The sequence below is a fragment of the Periplaneta americana genome, chromosome 9 (genome assembly GCF_040183065.1).
Source record: "Periplaneta americana isolate PAMFEO1 chromosome 9, P.americana_PAMFEO1_priV1, whole genome shotgun sequence".
Lineage (NCBI taxonomy): Eukaryota > Metazoa > Arthropoda > Insecta > Blattodea > Blattidae > Periplaneta > Periplaneta americana.
The window spans coordinates 115,691,229-115,707,164 of record NC_091125.1 but is presented as its reverse complement, the minus strand read 5'-3'; the positions used below and the strand labels follow the sequence as shown (position 1 = coordinate 115,707,164).

The following is a 15,936-nucleotide window of genomic DNA, read 5'->3' as shown; positions in this document are numbered from 1 at the left end:
CTGAAAAACAGTTAAAAGTCGCCAGTCCATGATTCCATGATCCAAGCGAAAACTGTGTGCTCACTATGTGGAAAGAGTTGTGATAAAATATCACATCATAAAGTGCATCAATAATAAGCTCTTACGAAAATACAAGTAAAGACTAAATTAAACATTGCATGTTGTCCGCTATTTTCACTATTGCCATCTACCTAGGCCATCTATTACATATTAGATTTAGCTATGAAAAATTACGTTGGCGAAGCTGGTACTTCCACTTTTTTTTTCTTGATAACTGTATTTCTAATTCATTGCTACCAACATAGTTCATATGCGCAAAGAAGATACCTAGTGCCTGGCAAAGACAAAATTACCTTTGATTTACAATAGCGCGAAAACACAAACACGTGAGCTGTTATGCCATTCTTTTTTTAGTAATGACTTTATCATTGTAATTAATGTAATTTTAAAATGGAAATCTAAGCTTAAATAGCTTTAAAAATTCCTTTACTGTTTAGTAATTTATATAGTTCCTGATAAGAAATATACTTGCCGCTGAAAAATATTTGAATTATACAATTACAAAAGATTAATTATGTAAAAAGTGTTGTTTCAAATATTATAATAAAACTTATAATGTTTCAGACACTGGTGAACGAAAAATAATGGCTGAAGAGGAGGTAGAGATAAATCCTGAAGGAGGCGAAGGAATAGATACTCTTGGGGTAGGTATTAAACAGTTATAAGTATTTGTTTAAAATGAGATTAAAGCAAAGCAGTAAATGGACCTCATTTCTCCTTTATTTCATTCCATTATAAAGCGTTACTACAAAAGAAATACATTCAATCAAAGTACAGAATTGGAACACTTATGTATGGTTTTTGGCTTATTATTATTATTATTATTATTATTATTATTATTATTATTATTATTGTTATTATTATTGTTATTATTATCATTGTTTCTTGCACTTAACTACATCTGCTCATGACGGGTGTCACAAGTTTTGTTGTCTCCACAGTTTTATAGAATCGTTAACAAGTGCAGTTACTTAAGACGAAGTTACTTCTATCCTCAAAATAAGGCTATTGGTACTTCATACAAAGGCTAATTTAATAGCTCCAAAAACGTAACGTGTATAGCATGTAAAAATATCTACTTGAAAATATATAATTTTGTGTACAAATTCTTAATTATGAAGTTTAATAACTATGGTATGTAGCCATTTTGCTTCAGGAAATTTTATATTTTTCATTCCCCTACTGTGGACTCACAAAACCCACAATTAGTCTCGTTTCATCACGTCTAATTTTTTAGAAATACAAGGCTTTCGAAATTCCTGAAAACGTCTATTTATTGAAATCATTCACTACATATTATTACATAATTAAATTTATACATAATAGAATCATAAAATGTTACAAAACAATATGCATGAAGAATTATAAGAATTATAAACAAAGTATCAATCAATATTTTTTGCGCCCCCTCCCCTTATACAAAATACTGCTATAAAAAATACATTTCTGCATTTATTTGTATAAGCTTTTCCTCGGAGCTGGTATGTATAAGTCTCTTCAATTTTTTTTCTTGTTTTTTCGAAAAGAAAATTTCTTAAGAGGTCCTTAAAGTTACATCATGTTGAAATGCACCACCAAAGAACAGAATACAAAAGCAGGGAGATGTGTTGGTAACCTGCATAATGCATTTGTAGTTATGTCTTCCTGTTTTGTCACTACAAGTAATTTATTTTGTAGTTTTCAGTCAGTGTTTAAACTTCTTTGAATGCGCAAAAACATATGAACTTCATTTGCGTATTATGAAAACGTTTGTTTAAATTTTGAAGTTTTCGTTTATATTAAAAAAATTATAGAAAAATCTGACATGATACAGAAAATCAGAATACAAAATCGGATTCAGGACACTTCAATTAACTAAATACAGTAATACAGGCCTACGTTAGATCATCACATTAAAATACTTAAAAAAATACAGAAAAACCTGACGTGATGCTAAACATCTGAATACAGAATCAGATTCAGGGGACTTGAATTAAACTAAAAACAGTCATATTGGTCAAAGTTATATCATCGCGTTAAAAATATTTTATAAAATATATGAACTTCGCCAATTTTGACATTCTTTCATCTATATTTTTAAAAGTTTCAGAAAAATCTGACGTGATACAGAAAATCTGAATACAGATTCGGATTCAAGACACTTCAACTAACTAGAAACAGTAAAGTTAGATTATAGCGTTAAAAAGGTATATATATATATATATATATATATATATATATATTTATTTATTTATTTATTTATTTATTTTAAATTATGAACTTAGCCATTTTGATATTTTTTTGTTTTTATTTTTAAATTTTCAGAAACATTTGCCGTGATACGGGAAATCTAAATAGAGATTCGGATTCAGGGCACTTCCATTAACTAAAAACAGTCATTTTTGCTCATGAAGAAGAAATAAAGTTTTAAAATGCATACCAATCTAATATTACAGATAGGCCTATAATTTTTCATTTGTCATTAATCTTTCTTTCTTTCTCACTCTGCTTAATCTCCTCTTTCAGTCCGACTTACACACTACTATAGCTAGGGGTACACTAGACATCTCATAAAATATGGGCCTCCCTGGTCATGATGCAGGGCCACCACAGAGACATCATAGAACAATCACAAGACAACTAACAAACACAAAGTCCCGTGGACAGAAGATAAATTTCCTCCACTACCCATGCCGGGATTCGAACCTCGGACCACTTGGTAGAGAATGGCACACATTATCCTACTCATTAATTATTTAGATTTTTTCAGTTTTTGTTTAGTTATGTGAACATACATTCAACTGCAGTTTTCAAATTTCACGTTATATAATATATACTTACTTACTTATGGCTTTTAAGGAACCTGGAGGTTCATTGCCGCCCTTCCATAAGCCTGCCATCAATCCCTATTCTGTGTAAGATAAATCCAGTCTCTATCATCATATCCTACCTCCTTCAATGTTATCCTCCCATCTACGTCTCGGCCTCCCCAAAGGTCTTTTTCCCTTCGGCCTCCCACTAACACTCTATATGCATTTCTGGATTCACCCATATGTACTACATGCACTGCCCATCTCAAACAACTGGATTTAATGTTTCTAATTATGTCAGGTGAAGAATATGATGTGTGCAATTCTGCGTTTTTCCATTCTCCTGCAACTTTATCCCTCTTAGCCCCAAATATTTTCCTAAGAACCTTATTCTCAAATGCCCTATATAATATATAGGCCATGTAAATATTAATAACACTAATAATACTGTACAAGTACATTAGTCAGAGCGTAACAATTTAATCATGTTTGTGTGCAGGAGTATGTAGGAGAGAGGAATTCCAAAAACGAACGACATGGTAAAGGAAGAGCTTTGTTACCCAACGGAGACATTTATGAAGGAATGTATTCACGTGGAAAACGTCATGGAAAGGGTTTATATGTATTTCGAAATGGCGCACGTTACAATGGAGAGTGGTGTAAAGGACTGAAGTATGGAGAAGGTGTCTTTTACTACCCTGATGGCTCCAAATACGAAGGTAATTTATTTCAATCGGTAATTATGTATGGAATTATAGGATGGGGTAGCTCATTTAAATCAAATTTTAATCCACTTTATTTATTACAGGAGAAAATAATTAAAATATGTCTTCATAAACCTATTGATTTTCCATCTCAAAATTTGTTTTTAGACTTTAATGTACTTAACGTAAGACAAATTTATTATATTGTATTAATAAAATTCATATATAAAAATCGAAATAATTTTGAATTGTATTCCCATAGTTATGAAACAAAAGGCATGAATTCTTTTAGATTGTTTGAACCAAAATGCAACACTGTTACAGTATTTAATCATAGTAGTAATTTAGGCCCAAGAATATATAACAAATTTATATTTAAATATCCTAATCTTGTCAATTCTAATAGTTCTAGTATTAAATTAAAAAAGTTATGTATGGATTTTATAAAAATTGAAAAATCGTAAATTTAAATTTATATACTATAATTGCATAGTAGACATAAGACAAATTGTATTGTATACTTATTAATTTCAATTCAGGAATCCGCCCCTGAGCACGAGTTCTCTTTCAGGGGCGAGCTAAAGTTTTTTTCTATATATAATATATGTTATGTTATAATTATTAGCAAAATAATAAATAAATACATATATTTTTAAATAAGGATACAAAAAAGTTCCAACTTTGTTCTTTTTTTTTTTTTGCCAATGTCAGGTAAAAATTCTCATACTTGCTATAGTAAGACTTTCACAAAAATCATAAACAGGCAATATATAGCATTCATATTGTTTTTGGTGATCTAATGGTTACCATATATCAGTGACGGCAGTTGCTAATGTGTTCAGATGTTACAACATAATGATGAATTTGTTCAAATATCGATTTCCCGGAACTACTCAGATTTCTGATTCGGTTTCAGGAATGTTAGTGCTACTCGCTGAATAGATTGTATAAAATCTGCAACACAACCACCCAACTCTCAGCTGAGTCATATGTAGACTTCACTTACGCAGATAACTTCCTATTAGTGATACATAGCGCAGTATCGGTGGTTCAACTTACTACAAACTAGTATTAGTAAAAATATTGGTAATAAATATAAGCAGTTAAAATGTCATTCACTGACCAAAATTATGAAAGAAGATGCTGAAATACTATCTGCCGTCCTGCTCCAAACTGTTTTGTTATCAATTTAAGAAGAAGTGGCGCATCACTCACTGCAGTTCCCATTGAGAAATGGAAGCAATGTTTTTCTGGATGATATTTTTCACTTCTTACAGGGTATGTGAATTATTTCTGTACTTTTTCTTTTAGAGTTTCCCAGAGATAAAAGTCATAAGAGGTCAGGTCGGGAGATCACATATTCCTACTGATTATAATTATAATTATGAATTAGAGTCTGACTGGGTGGAAGAGAAGGCATAGTGGCCTAAGCTCTGACAGTTTAAATAAATACATTATTACTTACTTACAAATGGCTTTTAAGGAACCCGAAGGTTCATTGCCGCCCTCACATAAGCCCGCCAGCGGTCCCTATCCTGTGCAAGATTAATCCAGTCTCTATCATCATACCCCACCTCCCTCAAATCCATTTTAATATTATCCTCCCATCTACGTCTCGGCCTCCCTGAAGGTCTTTTTCCCTCCGGTCTCCCAACTAACACTCTATATGCATTTCTGGATTCGCCCATACGTGCTACATGCCCTGCCCATCTCAAACGTCTGGATTTAATGTTCCTAATTATGTCAGGTGAAGAATACAATGCGTGCAGTTCTGTGTTGTGTAACTTTCTCCATTCTCCTGTAACTTCATCCCGCTTAGCCCCAAATATTTTCCTCAGCACCTTATTCTCAAACACCCTTAACCTATGTTCCTCTCTCAGAGTGAGAGTCCAAGTTTCACAACCATACAGAAGAACCGGTAATATAACTGTTTTATAAATTCTAACTTTCAGATTTTTGGACACCAGACTGGATGATAAGAGCTTCTCAACCGAATAATAACATGCATTTCCCATATTTATTCTGTGTTTAATTTCCTCCCGAGTGTCATTTATATTTGTTACTGTTGCTCCAAGATATTTGAATTTTTCCACCTCTTCGAAGGATAAATCTCCAATGTTTATATTTCCATTTCGTACATTATTATTATTATTATTATTATTATTATTATTATTATTATTATTATTATTATTTATTTATTTATTTCATCAATCTTTGTTCACATCATGGAGGATTAGATGTATTCCAGTTCTTAATCCGCCATCACTCTCAATACAAATATAACAAAAACTAATACATACTGAACCTATAAGTATCCTCTGTTTACAATAATAATAATAATAATAATAATAATAATAATAATAATAATAATAATAATAATAATAATAATACACAACTAATAATAAGTATAGCTCTTGTATTTAAAACTCCTACCTTAGCTTTTTCATTTTATGCTCAATCTCTTAAGAATTATTCTGTTAACTTCATTGACTACTTCTCGTTGTTTCTTATCGTGTGACTGCTCAACATTTATAATTCCATCTCCGTTAGAGCTTTGACTTTCTCTTCCCATCTAATTTTAACTCTAAAAAGAAATTTTCCTAATTTATGCAGATTGGTGGTGTTAAGGTGACCATTCATTTTTTTATAAGCTTCTATAGCGTTTATTTGTAGAAATTTTTTATCTACCCAACTGTGTCTCAAATCATTCATTGCCTGACACTTTAGCACAATATGCATTGCGTCTTCAGCTAGTCCACACAAAGGACATTTATCCTTCTCTACGTTCCCTCTTTTATTCTTGAGTCTCCAGATACCTAATCTCCACCATGCCATTCCTGTTCTCTCTTCCCTTGAAATTATTATTATTATTATTATTATTATTATTATTATTATTATTGTCGAATACCCTGTGAAGTCCGTCCCTAAAATGGTCGGCTCTATCTGCTGTCCAGTATCCTGTTGGAGACGGAGCATGCTTTTGCCTTTTGCAACAGGATACTGCAACAGCACATACATGTATTTAATCGTATTTTACATTAAGAGTTCATGGTGTGTGAAATTACCGATACTGCACAGCATATCACTGAGAGCAAGCACTCTGTATAACCGGAGTCTGCAAACGGATCGGCCGAGATGCTGGTCACCACATTGCGATTTCTCTACAATCTATTCACCCAGTACTTTTTTATATCACAAAAAGAAACAAATACATTTGGTTTCTACACGTGCAGTGGCGTAACAACGGAAGTGTAAGGGGTAAGATTTACCTCCTAAAAATTCAGAGAGGTAAATAGTATAGTTTTACCCTCATAAAATATTGAGAGATATAGAGTATACTTTTACCTCTCTATGTGACCAAAATTTCAAGTTTATAATTTATTTTATCGAGGTAAAAAGACTTCAAATTCTCTTTACTATAATAATAAATATAATAAAATTCGAACCATTGAGACAATCACACAAAACGAAATGCTCTTTTTGTCTCCGATTCAAGACATCACAACAATTTTAATTCAGAAGCAGTTTCAACACTGTGGAAGTGAAATGCTCAACATAATGTTTCGTGTTCTATATGTTCATTAATTTATTTGCTTAATTTGTTTTACAGTGCAAGGTTTTATTTTTTTATTTATCGAACAAATTATTATTATTATTATTATTAAGCTGTTGCTATGACAAGGTCTGTCACTAATTCTGAGATCGCACGTTTCCATATGAAAAAAAAAAACCAATGGTAATATGATGGTAAGAATATATATATATATATATATATATATATATATATATATATATATATATATATACTTAACAGAATCGGGCATTTTGTAATCACTCATTATACGATTGTAGTTCAAATTATTAAAGCTATTATCAGATGTGTAAAAAAAAAAGGTAAAAATAATATAATCTTCATCTTACGATGTTTGATGACGTATACACGTCCATTGATGTGACATATTAATGCATTTTTAAATACTATTATAGTCACAATCATGCCATGGTTTGAAAGAAAAATTTCACAACCTCGAGCGGGAATCGAGGAAGTCGCAGGTTCGATTCCCGCTCGAGGTTGTGAAATTTTTCTTTCATACCATGGCATGATTGTGACTATAATAGTATTTAAAAATTCATAAAAATAATATTTTAAATTACACACATATATATTTTTTTATTGTCTGCAATCAACTTTATAAAAATGAACATTTAACATAATGTTAAAAAAACATTTATTTTAAATCAACTTTATTAATATGTAATTATTTCTTTTTTTATAATTCAATTTTGCTCTAATCCCCCATCACATTATATTATGGCAAGACTTGTCATGAAAATTGCACATGACAAAATTATTACCCCCCACTCCTCCACAAACAATGTAAGTTGTTGCACCACTGTACATTTGAATTTGTCTTCTTTCCTTACTTCGGGCTTCATGCACACATTCAAGAGTAATGTGCTAAAAAATTTGTAGTCAAAAGTCGACGGATTGGTGCAATATTATGCTACGCTTTAATTATGTTTTACCTTTTAAGTATAACGATTTTCATGTAATCATTAATTTTCTGTGTTTATGAAGGAAGCAATGTAACCCTTAAATTGGTATCATGACGTCTGTGAGACCGCATGTCGATTTTACTACGCACTTACTCAAGGTCAAACACAGCGAGGGGCGTGCAACTTTCACAGCACAGAACCAATACTTCAACTGGAAGGTACATAAATGGAGGAAGCAAAAAACCCTTGTAGGAGGAGGGATGACAGTAGAAAAGTTTGGAGATGTCTCACAGACGTCATGATACCAGTTAAGGGTTGTAAATGTACACATTATATCAGTGTCATTTCGAAAGACTCAGAATATAATTAGAAAAAAACAAATCTACAAATATGAAAATAACATTTTAACAACAATAATGAAACAAACTGTGGTTCATGCTAACCATGAGCCACCTGATGTCATATGTGCCATTAGAGTCTAGCCTTCGCTCACTCACCAAAGGGGCAGAGGTCTGATGTAATATTTAAGGTGGACAAAATTGCTAATTCCGTCATTATATCTTTGGCAGGGGACTGGAAACGGGATATGAAACATGGCTATGGTGCATACTATTACCCCAATGGAGATATATACGAGGGTACATGGATGAAGGGAAAGCGACACGGCCTTGGTGCATATATGTATGCACAGTCTGGTACACGCTTTTTAGGTACATGGAACCAGGGCAAGATGGAAGGTCCAGGCCAGCTTATCCACCCTTCTCACCGATTCCATGGGGAATGGAACAACAATCTGGTAACAAGGCTCATTTCTTCTTACTTATATTATAGTGTCATAGTTGAATTACTGAGGCATCAATATCAATAATTATTACAGGTATTTTTATGGTTACTTGCTCCTCGCACCATTGAGCATTTGTCCTGTGTCCTGTGCAAGGTGTTGGTTTCCTGTTGGAAAATAATACATGTATGATGCAGCACAGTGTCATTTTTCAGCTAGATATGCAATGTTGTGCAACAGATTGTATAGTGGTGGAGAAAATCTGTGGCATACATTTTGGTAATAAAACACATCTGTATCATACTCGACATAAAATATTGTCAAGTCACATGTGATTAAAGATCAAATAAATAATTTCATTTCATTTCCATTTATTTATATTAGTTCCGCCAGTCACAATAAAAACAAGAGTAATTACATGAAAGAGAGAAAAAAAGAAAGAAATTTAAACATTTATAAATTCATCAAAACTATATACAGATTTAGTTAACGTGTACCTTTTTAAATGTCACTTAAAATTACTTTGTTTTATTTTCAATTGGTTTGGAAACTTATACAAATGTACCCCTAACAGCTACAATGTTAACCTCAACTCTGGCTAAGTGCTAACGCGCTTATCTTCTATCCAGATGGCCCAGGTTCGATCCCCAGCCAGGTCATGATGGAATTTGTGGTGGACAAAGTAGATGTTGCAGAAGGTTTTTCTCGGGATATTCTCATTTTCCTTTTTAATTCCACCAACACTTTCCACCTCTCTCTCATTTCATCTATCACTTGCAATAGTTAAAAGTAGGCTGGGTTGAAGGTTTGGGGTACCTGTATAGGTTTCCAGTGCTGATATAGAAAGGAACTGTGGCTCCAAGACCTTGAGCTTATCAGGTACTCATCTGGAGATGGGACCTATTTACTGTCAGGGGTGAGGCAGGATGGCCTCTCTGTCAGATTAGGATTCACGAATGCCACCCAAGGCACCTGTCGGACTCAGACAATATACAGAGAGTTTCTATGCAAACCAGTTATGTTCTGTCGGCTTAATGATAATAGTGTGGATGCTCATCCCAAGGAAGCTGAGAGGTAAAGAGTAGAGTGGGACCAGTTTATGTAGGGCAGCGTGTATGGACTTGCCCATATGTTGAGATATGGCCACTCACTCACCATCCGTCAACAGGTTTTTGTTAGGTAGAGACTGGAATGGGACCAGTCTGCATAGGAAATGTCTGTAAAAGGCGGACAATGGATCAATGTAAGCCTCAGTGTATGGAATTGTACCAGATCCAGTCCTCGAAAAGATAAGCTAAACCTAGCCAAGCCAACCACTATGGTGCGAAAGTTTAGTCAGCTGCAGGGAGCTGTCGAACTTAATCATGCAGAGTGAAGGAGACTCTGCTATTCAACCCTCATTGCAGTAGAGTCTACTGACTTAATTGTGGTTACTTACTTAATACATGGCATTGTTAGTGGTAGTTTCCAGATTAGTGTGTATGCATATAATTTACATGTTTTCTATCGAAAATAAAGGTGTATGATCCATTCTCCACTCTGTCAAACGTATGGTTACAGATGTTTCGTTTCTCGACAATGTACAGTAGTGGCAAAAAAAAACCGACCCTTGTAGCTGATTTCAGAGCCTTGTTCACTCCAGAGCACGATAGACTGGTAACTAAGACTTTCGTGGTTCGAATCTTGCCTGGGAAGGAAACTTTTTTTTTGTTCCTTATTCAAATTTATTCTCAATACTTTTCGATTGCTGGTAAAATTTATGTTCTGGGAATAATAAGTTAATTAAGTAGTAAAATATCGCTGCAATCGAAAAGTATTGGGAATAAATTTGAATGAGGAACAAAAAAAGTTTCCTTCTCAGGCAAGATTCGAACTGTGAAAGTCTTAGTTACCAGTCTATCGTGCTCTGGAGTGAACAAGGCTCTGAAATCAGCTACAAGGATCGGTCCGGTTTTTTTGCCACTACTGTACAATCATGACTAGTAACCCAATTGATTAAAGATTTTCTTGAAATTACTTTACATTGAAATTAGGAGGAGCATCAACACGCTGGCACTTCAACGTCCTTGTTAAATGATTCAGTTGTGGACAAGTATAGAGATTCCATAACATGGCCCCTTAAATTTGACTCGCTGTAGAAAGTACATTGCCACAATCATTTGAAAAAGTTACAAATGAAAGAATATCACTTCTCAACCTGCAAGGTTCACACCTCGATGGAAATGAAAGAGAAGCTGAAATGTTGGCTCGATGTTTACACTTGGTTAACATGGCTTTTTTTTTCAGTAATTTATTTTATTTCGTTACTTAATTCATCCCGTCGTGTTAAATCTGTGTTGCATGATTTGAAGGCTGTTTTCAGAACGTAAAATTTATAGACATAAGTTAACAGCAACCACCTATAAAATATACCACGAACAAAACATTTATGCTTAAAGTAATATGAAGTTAACTATTAATTACTGTATTTTTTCACTATGACTGCATTTATTCTCCATGTAATTAAAACGGAATGGCACAAGTAGGCCTCTGCATTGCATTAATTTTCATACTGTATATGTTGCAGCCGAAGGGGCGAGGCGTGTACATATTCCAGCCTGATCTGATGCAGCATGGCAGCTACTTGCATGTCAAAGACCCAGAATTCACGTACGTGATGCCGGAGTCCCTGGAGGACGAGGCACAGGAGGAACAGACCCTACCCAAGGGCGTGGTGCCCATCTGGCACGTCCAGAACATCACCAAGTACGATCCTGACTTGATGCCTCCCGAGGCCAAGCCCGTGCAGATTACAGATTCGGTGGAGTCCGTGGTTGAAGAGGAGGAGGAGGGACAGGAGGAAGAACCTCTGCTTGAGGAGACAGAGGAAGAGGGAGAAAAGGCTGAAGCTTGGGAAGAGGAAGAGAACAAATCCCTCCTTCAAACTGAAGAAGCAGATGCAGATGGTACAGTTCTTTTTTATGTTAAGTGCCAGCTAAGCCCCATTACCTTCTCAAACTGTCCACTTAGTTTCCTGAATTGTATGTCAGAGCAGGGGCGGCCCGTCCTTATGTGCTACAGTGCTACAGCACAATGATATTTTTTGCTCAAATAAAGTGTTTGCAATACCATAGTATTTGATCTGCCATTTGACAATTTCCCGTTGTTATGTTCATGACGCTCTTCGTTCTTTGGTGCCTCACGGAGTTCGTTGTGCTACTCAAAACTTACATGAGAATGTAGACAGTTAAAGCGCATGTGCGAAGCTGAAATAACTGCTCTGATTGGCTATTTTTACGCGGGGAAGTGCTGTAGTCAGCTTCAGCACAACACAGCTTGGAGATTGCAAAAGTAAAGCATAAGGAAAGAACGCTTGTTTGTGGAGGAACTATGTACAATGTATTTGGTAATTCAAATGTTCGACTGCTGCTGCCATCTAACAGTTTTTTGAGGTACCTCCTGAATCAATCAGCAAGCGACGGAAAATTGAATCCCAGAAAATTGATGCCAAGGAGGTATGTAACCGTATAATTCAGGAAACTACTCATCGTTTCCAATCTTTAAGCTACCTAGACGCAACAAAATTGTTAAACAGCGAATTTTTTGCATAATTTTCCTGAACGCGAACTTGAAGTTGCTGCCAACAGCTATACTGTACTGAACAAAAAATGTTAAAGACACAACTTGGAGTTCTATACGGAAGATCCGACTTCCGAAATATAGATGGCTGTTCAATTGTTACAAAACATAGTCTCCAACAATTCACGGGATCCATTCTGTGAAGTAACGAAGTTGTTAAATATTTTGGTTACAACATCAATGACCACTGCTGAGCCAGAAAGATGTTTTTCTTGCTTGAAACGCATAAAAACGTTTTTAAGGAACACTATGTCCCAGGATCGCCTCACTGCTCTTGCAATACTGTCAATAGAAAAGAGTATAATGTCCAGGATGGAGGGGTTTAACGTTCAACACCAGGGTAATTGACAACTTCTGCAGTAGGAAGGAACTCCATATTTCGTCACTAGGCGAGTCTCAAATTAAGATAAATGCACGTAAGTGTATACTGTAGGCCGATATAGAGATTGTAGCACACTCATTATTTTGACCACCAGCCGCTACTGTGTCAGAGGTCTCTGCTATTTCACTAGATGCCTTGCAAGGACATGTGTGGTCTCAATCGATATATTATCCTGCAGAGACATCTGTCCAAAAAACAGGAAATTTGGTGAAGCAAGGAACAGCTGGCTGATGAATTTTGTCTGGAATCCTCAGTCAGTATTGAGTCTTTTTCACGTATCAAATATGTATGGCATGGGAACCCTAAATTCATTTTGTTCCAAAGGAAACAATATCTATCACTTTTATTATGCTGTAAAAGTACACTGCACTCAGCTGGGGGAATCTGTAAACTTAGATGTAATAATAAAGTGGTAACTACTATATTATAGAGGACGACCCAACATAGTGTTCAGTTCGCTGTAAGGAAAAATCACATTATCAAATGGATGTCACCATAACAAAAGATGTGTAAAAAATTTTATGCTTAAGTGGTTTCAGAAAAAATGCAAGACATGTTATGATTATTGCATATAATAATGTGTGCAAGTGTAATTTCATTTCATTCAATCCCCATTCAGAGAACAAGTCTCAATATTGGACTATGAAATTTTCCCATATTATTTCAGAATAAATGAAACCATTAAAGAAGCATAAGTTGAACTTATACAATTTTCTACAGAACGGAAAACTTGCAATTTACTCTCATCACCAAGAACAGTTTCCAATTATTGCAACTTCTGATGAAGATGGGAATGGGTAATACTTCTGCACGACTGCATAGCTGTAAAATATAATAGCTTTCACTAAAATCTGTTGTTGTTGTTAATCAATGCCGAGTACTCGGCAATAAAGTCATTAATCCTCTTACTCTCTGATATAGGCGAATGAAGATGAGGCTACCCGCAGAAAATGGTATTGCCCTTTGCATGTGAAAACCGTCAATGAATCAGTTCTTGTCAATTCATTCACCTAAATACATTATCATTCAAACTAGATAAATAAGATTTTTTTTTCAGTGCTTAAAAATACTACGAAATATTTAAAATGCATAAAGGATTTGTTGTTCCTTTCATTGTCTCTAATACTCAGATATTTACTCTTATTTCCCTAACACTTTGTATAAACTGGAAATGGGAGCATCTTCAAATTATATGTTGTGTAATTATGTGAGAAAATGTGCTAAAACAATTTATTGCTAATTACTGAACAAATTGTTAGACTAAGGTAAAAGTTTCAAAAGAATTTTCAATTCGTATTGATTTATTATAAATGTTTTACATCACAACTGTATTATGTGACAAATCTAAATTTTGCAGGAGTCGATCTTCTAGGATTAAGAGGAATTAAATGTCAATCTTGTTTTAGTTTCAAAGTTTCAGGAGCCACTACACAAGCTTATCATAATGAGGCACCAGGCACACTATTAGCCAAATGGCTAATATGTCAGCTTTTCACGCTGGTAACCCAGGTTCGAATTTCGGTGGTTCTAAATGTAATTTATTGTGGACAAAGACAATACCGGTATTCGTGGTTGATTTTTACTCCATTAATTATCACAATCATCATACTGGTGCTCTTAGACCACTTCCCATCTTTTCTGGATGGGAATGCTTTGCTGAATGACATAAGCCACATACCCACTAATGGATAAGAATAATTTTTAAAGACTGTTAATGATCGTTACATAATATCATATAACATTTAGAGGTATTGCTGCATTTAGATTGGCAACAGGCCATGATTGTTTGGCCAAACACCTGCATAGAATTGGAATATATCAGTCCCCTAACTGCCCATTGTGCAACTCAAACCAAGAAATGGATTCGGAATACCTCAAAATCTGTGCTTCAGTGGCTGGTCATGATAATATCTTTGAAAAATATTGGGGTGAAAGAGGTCAAATGCCTGGCATTAGAAAACAACAGCATTTCGAGGTGTACATACATTTCTGTTTAGAGTACAGTGACAAGCTACTGGCAAGAGGGCATGGGAATAAGAGTGACTTGACTTTTTCTAGTCCATGTATGCTTTTCACAAAAAAGAAAAGTACTGCATGTAATGTATTTTCGTTTCGTTCCTAGTTGTTGGTAATTACGTCCATCCTTCTACCCTTCAGTGTATCTACAACCTTTTTTCCATTACACTCCATACTGTGTTTATAACCGCAGCAAAACTTTTTTGTTGAAGTATGGTATTTATTTAGTCTTATTAATTGCTTCTTTCTTTGCTTTAGCTGTTTAGAGTTAAAGCATATACTGTACACAAATATGAATATAAATATTTACACAGCTTTGTTTACAGAAGATGAAACACCGCCAGAAAATGAAGTTGCAGGTGAAAATCCCGAATCTACTCTTGAGGAGGAAAATTGATGAAATAAAATGAAAACTGAATTTCCGCACAGTGAAGTTCATGAAGGAAAATGTTACTGCAAGTGTTAAGATGCAATTTTTGTTGCTCGATAAATCATAATTTTTATATCAGTGAGAATGTAATTACAAACATGGTATGTTAAATAAAATAAATGATATAGACAAAAAGATCTTTATTTATTTTGTAATTTACAAATAGGTTTGTGATGTTCATCTTTTACAGGTACGATGTTATGCACCAGCACAACTTACATTCTGTGTTTAGTGCAGGCTCGTGGATATGCAATGTAATCTTAATTACATACTTAACACTTTGTATCACTTAGGAATATACTGTAGTTATAATAATCTCTGGCCGCGAAACCAAGTGGCCCGGGTTCGATTCCCGGTCTGGGCAAGTTACTTGGTTGAGGTTTTTTCCGGGGTTTTCCCTCAACCCAATATGAGCAAATGCTGGGTAATTTTCGGTGCTGGACCCAGCACTCATTTCACCGGCATTATCACCTTCATCTCATTCAGATGCTAAATAACCTAAGATTTATTTATTTAAAATGTTTCTAGTCACTACCATAAGAGCCAGACTCGTGTACGGTGTGGTCTTAGCCAATAATATAACATAAAATTTACACGGACAGTTTACTAAATACAGTAAGTAACTTAATTCAAACGAACAAATAACACACAAGAGAAAA

At 34.6% G+C, this 15,936-nt stretch overlaps 1 protein-coding gene across 2 annotated transcripts; it reads left to right on the top strand.

Annotated features, from left to right (window-relative positions):
* Positions 1-380: 380 nt before the first annotated feature.
* On the top strand, positions 381-15,603 carry LOC138706407 (radial spoke head 1 homolog). Of its 2 annotated transcripts, XM_069835675.1 has the most exons (5): positions 385-704; positions 3,349-3,568; positions 8,620-8,846; positions 11,398-11,776; positions 15,174-15,603. In XM_069835675.1, the coding sequence occupies exons 1-5, from the start codon at positions 645-647 to the stop codon at positions 15,242-15,244; spliced, it is 957 nt and encodes a 318-aa protein (XP_069691776.1). In that variant the 5' UTR covers positions 385-644; the 3' UTR covers positions 15,245-15,603. The 2 variants fall into 2 exon arrangements, with proteins under 2 accessions (XP_069691774.1, XP_069691776.1); XM_069835673.1 differs by lacking the exon at positions 15,174-15,603 and having other exon boundaries at positions 381-704; positions 11,398-12,155.
* Positions 15,604-15,936: the final 333 nt, after the last annotated feature.